Below are 6,000 nucleotides of genomic sequence, written 5' to 3'. Positions count from 1 at the left end.
AATCCACATATACTAACACTATTCTACACACTAGGGACGATTCACTATTTTACCAAAGCCAATTAACCGACAAACCTATACGTCTTTGTAGTGTGGAAGAAAACCGGAGCACCTGGGGAAAACCCAAGCAGTCACGGGGAGAATGTACAAATTCCATACAGACAGCACCATACATAATCAGGATCAGGGGACCTCATTGAAACATACAGAATAGTGAAAGGCTTGGATAGAGTGGATGTGGAGAGGATGTTTCCACTAGTGGCAGAGTCTAGGACTAGAGGTCATAGCTTCAGAATTAAAGGACGTTCTTTTAGGAAAGAGATGAGGAGAAATGTATTTAGTCAGAGGGTGGTGAATCTGTGGAATCCTTTGCCACAGAATGCTATGGTGGCCATCAGTGGATATTTTCAAGGCAGAGATAGATAGATTCTTGATTAGTACAGGTGTCAGAGGTTATGGGGAGAAAGCAGGAGAATGTGGTTAGGAGGGAGAGATAGATCAGCCATGATTGAATGGCGGAATAGACTTGATGGGCTGAATGGCCTAATTCTACTACTGTCACATGACCTATGAACCCAGGCATCTGACGCTGTGAGGCAGCAACTCCACTGCTCCGTCACTGTGCTGCTTCTCATATAAAGAATGTAGAATGAAGAATAGAAGATTTGAGATACATATTTGAGACAAGAATTTGAGACATCAAGTGGAAGGGCGGCACAGTGGCACTGCTGTCAGAGCAGTCATTGCGCTAGAGACCAGGGTTCAATCCTGACCTTGGGTGCTGTCTGTGTGGAGTTTGCACATCTTCCTGTGACTGCATACGTAGGTCTCCTCTGGGTGCTCCGCTTTCCTCCCAAAGATGTGCAGGTTTGTAAGTTAATTGCCCTTGTAAATTACCCCTAGTGTGTAGGGAGTAGATGCAATAATGTTGTAACGTAAAACTAGTGTGAGCTGGCGATTAATGGTCAGTGTGGACTTGGTGGGCTGAAGGCCTGTTGCTATGCTGTATCTTTCAATCAATCAATCAAAATATGGTGAAATATTAATACTTTGACCAGAGTCATACCAATTGTCTGAAAAAAATCAAATAGTTTAATATAATTTGTAACATTTTATGACAGCTTAATAACTTCCCAAATGATGTCACACATAAAATATAATGTCATCACACATGTAAAGGATGCTTAAATAAGGATTTCTGGATTCTCCAGTTTGCAATTAACCTCTGAGAGCTTTCAGGCGAACCACACTAAATCCTATGTCTTACTGTTTAATCCAACTGGAGTAAGTGTATAACTGGGCAAAAATTATAAGAAAGAGGAAAACCTCCATAAATTTTCTCCCTGATCTGTTGAAAGTGAATGAGCAGACATTGGCAACTATGCCGCTGTCTCAGAGGTCTTCCTGCCCCAGATGTGTACAGTCGGTGTGGGCAAGTGGGCAGCTGTATGACTCGATGCTTCTAAATCGTCCCAATCTCCTGGCCAATTGAGTTTTAAATTATGTTATAGTACCTGCCTCAACTATCTCGTCGGGCAGCTCATTCCATAGATCTACCACCCTGTGCTCGGGTTCGGATTACATTTTGCCCTTCTCACCTTAAACATATGTCCTCTGTTTTTTTGTGTACCCTGCTATTCTCTCCGGGAAGCCAAGCTGCGTTTACATTGTAACTGCTACCCACTCCTCCCTCGGCCACATTTAACCGTTCAACCAACATCACTTGGGGGGGTGGAAAGTAGACCATCTGGTCGTTACAATATTACTGAATGTGGGAGTTCGTGTGCCTCCGTTGCCCGAACTTTCCCGACATCTGCACGGTGGCTACAATTGGAAAGTACTTCAACCGCGCTGCACCGATTGCTTCTTCACGGCGGAGCAGCAATAATGAATGAACTGTTTACCAGAGGCAGGAGGCAAGGTCCACTCTGAAATGTGGATATGGTGTATACATTTAAACCTGCATTGAACTGCACGGGATACGTTCAAACCTGCACCGAGGTATACAGCATACATTCAACCCTGCACCGACTGACACAGGAGAGAGAGCACGTACACTCAGATCAAGACAAACCCACTCACATATCGATGCCCAGCAGAAGGTAGGGGGGACACATGTTGGACTCAATATAAATCACGTGAAGAAAACTCACATTAAATGATTTCCCGATGATCCGGCTGCATTATGCGAGTGCCGGGAGCATGACAAGGGTCAGTCTTAAAGCGATCATTGGCTCCAGGGTGAGAATGGTCCCATGCTGCTCAATAAAGCCTGCGATCATCTCTGGTCAATAGGACTGGGAGATAGATAGATAGCGCATGTCTCATCTCCCCTGCCAGCGTTAGATGCTCCCACTATTACCACCACCAATACTACTACTACCACCACCACCACCACCATCTTGCTAGTGCACCGATCCCAACGCCACCACATTCAGCTGGACATATTCGCTCTGACTGTGAAGACTGCGGAAAAAAAATAATGCCCAGGTTGGATCGTTAGAAGGGGAGAGAGAGCGCCGTGTTCCTTCTCCTTGCGTCCTCCATGCTCTCCAACACATCTAACAGGAGAAGATGAGGCGGATCGACAGGCAAATTGTCCTGCTATGCTCCGGCTTCTTGGGGCTCGCCCTCGGAGCCTTTCCGACCAGTGTGCAAATAGGTAAGCGGGGGAGGGGGGGTTGATCCGTCGCTTGTTATTTATTCTGATTAAGTGTTCCTTGCATAGTGAGTATGTGTAACAATCTCAGTGCGATCATTTGGTGCATTTTAAAATACAACCAAACGGGATCTGTTACCCCCGTCCCCCTTGGAATTTGTGATTATCCATATATATATATATATGTATATAATATATATATACCTAACATTATATGGGAAGTTAATTATCTGCAAAATGTTGGGAGCTGTGCAACATTTTTTTGCTCCTTGTCAGCGATGTTTGCAGGGAGTGTAGTTGTGGCGGTTTTGTTGTGTTACAACACTGCAGTAGTTGTGCTGGCGAGGATGTTGTTAATGGGATACTGTTCGCTCCTTGCTGCTGCTGCTGCTGCTGCTACTGCTGCCGACGCCGTTCGGCAACGGCCGGCAAAAGTTGATCTAATATGTGCACATTTTGCTTTTATTCCCTCCTCGTCGTGGGCTAGAGCTTCGGGGAAATGCATAATTAAAAAACAAACCCGTGTAGCAACGCATCAGATCACATTCAGCGTTTTGCAATGGATGTATTGCCCCGATCTCTCTCTCTCTCTCTCTCTTTCTCTCTCCTCTCTCTCATATATAAACAAATAAATGTGGTCATGGTCATGAAACGGAGCAATAAATTGGAATTGAATGTATTTTTGCTCTGTGTACAGACAAGTTCTGGCGAAAGGCCGTGCTGTGCGGTTGAATTGTTTAAAATTGCATTCGAGTTATCTCGCACTTGCTGCAAAGTTATTTTATTGTTGAGGAGGCAATGTGTTTATCTGTCGGTCCCAGTGCACTGAATGTCATTTACCAAGGCCGTGTTAATGAAGCGCTTCGATCCCTGCCTCCGGTGCAAAATGACCTGTGCTTAAAAGTTCACATTTCACCGGCGATTCGGTCCCCTTTTGTCGCGCTGGCATTCTTTTTTATAAGCGTGGCTTGAAAATTTCCGTGGTATTGGAAGTTCACCGTGCATGAGGAGAGTGTTCTTTAATGCCCGGGCTGTTACCGGATAATCGATGTGGTCATTCTGACTTCATCGCACGCATAGCACAAGGCTGACGGTATTTCATCTGTAAACATTCAAGGGCTGTGTAGAGGGTGTGATGGGTTTTATTTCTATATCCATTTAGCACACTTATGCACGATATAGCATTTCATCTTTGCATATGGGAAGATTAGCAATAAAATATTGCCACTCAGACACGGGCATGTTGGAGTGTGTGAGTCTTTTTTTTTCTAGTTGCATTTGGCACAGTTTTGCACGTTATAGCATCCCATTGTTGCTTTAGGAATGACCAGCAATAAAATATTGCCACTGGACACGGGCATGGTACAAGTGGATCACTTGCTCTTCCTGACAAATGGATAGCTGGTTCTAAGGATCAGCAGAGTAATATGATGGCCAGAAACCTTCACAAGTTTGCATGAAGAACTACAGGCAACATGCTCTCAGCATCAAATTGCAAAGGCGCTACTACTTTCGCCTGAATTTGTTGTCGCTGGCTGCTTTTTTTTTGTAACAGTTATCAGTTCCCAATAACATTAGCACATTGAATCAGTATTGGTACCATTGACGCTCGCTAATGGATTGCTCTTAGCTGATGAGACCACCATTGTTTTTTTTGTTTTGCAGGAGGGCTGTTCATGAGATATTCTGATCAGGAATACAGTGCTTTTCGGTTTGCAATTTATCTCCACAACACTAACCCCAACACGACTGAAGCGCCTTTCAATTTGGTTCCGCACGTGGACAACATTGAAACAGCCAACAGTTTCGCGGTAACGAATGCCTGTAAGTAGCAAAGGGCTTTGAGCTTTTGTCGTCGAGAACTGACTGCACTGGAGAAGTCAAGACTGCCGCGAGTGGCCTTTTCAAAAATGTACTGAAGCCTTGCTTTTGTGAGCCCGTGACTGAGCAGAGTAATTAATAGTGGCAGTCACTAAAATATGTTTTTGCACGAGATGTCCTGAAATGCTTTTCACATTGGATGACGGCTGAGGGTATGGGCTGGAGGCTTCGGAGAATGTCAAGAAGCCGCGTCTCCGAATGCAGTATAATTTATTTTTTTTGCAGAGGAAAACAGAGTTTGGCTGCATCATTACTCTTGCATGATGCTATCGCAGTGTTTTGCCCGCTGCAGAAAATGAATGGGGGAAGTTTCCTATCATTTTCCCGCAGACAGCAGATTTTCATTGTTAAAATCAGCAGAATATTCCCTCCCATTTGAGGCTAAATTGGAAACATCCACGTAGCATGATAAATAAAACGATCTTATGTGGCCACTGGGTTAATAATCCTCAGTCAAAGATCATTGTACTCCATGTGACGAAGTTGGGTTACCTGGTCCCTTTGGTTCACCCACTGATCTCACCAAATTACCCTGATTTGTAGATTTTAAAACAATAGGACATTTATCCAACCTAAAATGGCCAAGGCAGAACATCATGCTTAAAAACCACCTCATCCTAAGCAGTTTGACAGCAAGGTTCAATTATTTACTTTATTTCTGTTTCAGTAATTTTGTCAAGATGATTAATGTTCTCGCATTGTAAACGCAAATGAAAATGTGCAGCAGATAACTATCCATGAATATTTTAACAATGTGTGGTAAATATCAATTGTATCCACCACTCATGGTGTTCAACTGACAAAGGGCAGACTGGTCCCAACATACACCATACAAAGAATGCACAATATGTGATGAACCCGTCTACTTTTAATTAAATTACAATCTTAAAAACAGCATGCTGCCGTTCACTTCTGTTAATAAGCATTACATTTAGAGCAGGACAATGATTTTCCTGTAGGTGGTGCTTTCAATGTAGAAAATTATCTAACTTCACTCATCGTAAGGGAAATGGAGTAAAAGGCTATGTGAGTGAAGACTTCTAAGTCTTGAAGGAATAAGTGAAAATTATTCAACCATTTTCAAATCATGGGGCTTGGTCAATTGAGAATGCAGCTTCCAGTGGAAGAAAAAGATGCACCAGAATGCTGTCACATAGAGAGATAGGTTTTTAAGGTGAGGGGGGAAAGATTTAATAGGAACCAGAGGGCCAATTATTTTACACAAAGGTTGGTAGGTATGTGGAACGAGCTGCCAGAGGAGGTAGTTCAAGCAGGTACTATCACAAGGTTTAAAAAAGATTTCAAAGGGTGCATGGATAAGAAAGGTTTAGAGGGATATGGGCCAAATGCAGGCAGATGGGACAGTTGGACTGAAGGCCCTGTTTCTATGCTGTACAACTATCGGGAGCCAGGTGGTCAGTTTCTGCATAACTTGATATTACACAGATTGGGAAGGACAA

General features: G+C 43.5%; 1 protein-coding gene across 4 annotated transcripts in view; it reads left to right on the top strand.

Annotated features, from left to right (window-relative positions):
* The first annotated feature begins 1,085 nt into the window (after positions 1-1,085).
* LOC129698140 (glutamate receptor 4) overlaps positions 1,086-6,000 on the top strand; it is a 187,811-nt gene continuing 182,896 nt past the window's right edge. For 2 of the 4 annotated variants that reach the window (XM_055637047.1, XM_055637046.1), the window contains exons 1-2: positions 1,086-2,662; positions 4,325-4,483. In XM_055637047.1, coding sequence (XP_055493022.1) covers positions 2,575-2,662; positions 4,325-4,483 — 247 coding nt within the window. In that variant the 5' untranslated portion in view covers positions 1,086-2,574. The remainder of the gene's footprint in view (positions 2,663-4,324; positions 4,484-6,000) is intronic. The other 2 variants (XM_055637045.1, XM_055637044.1) reach the window with 1 other exon arrangement.

The sequence above is a fragment of the Leucoraja erinacea genome, chromosome 6 (assembly GCF_028641065.1).
Source record: "Leucoraja erinacea ecotype New England chromosome 6, Leri_hhj_1, whole genome shotgun sequence".
Taxonomy (NCBI): domain Eukaryota; kingdom Metazoa; phylum Chordata; class Chondrichthyes; order Rajiformes; family Rajidae; genus Leucoraja; species Leucoraja erinaceus.
Note: the sequence above shows the minus strand (reverse complement) of the source record. Positions and strands in the feature narration are given on the sequence as shown.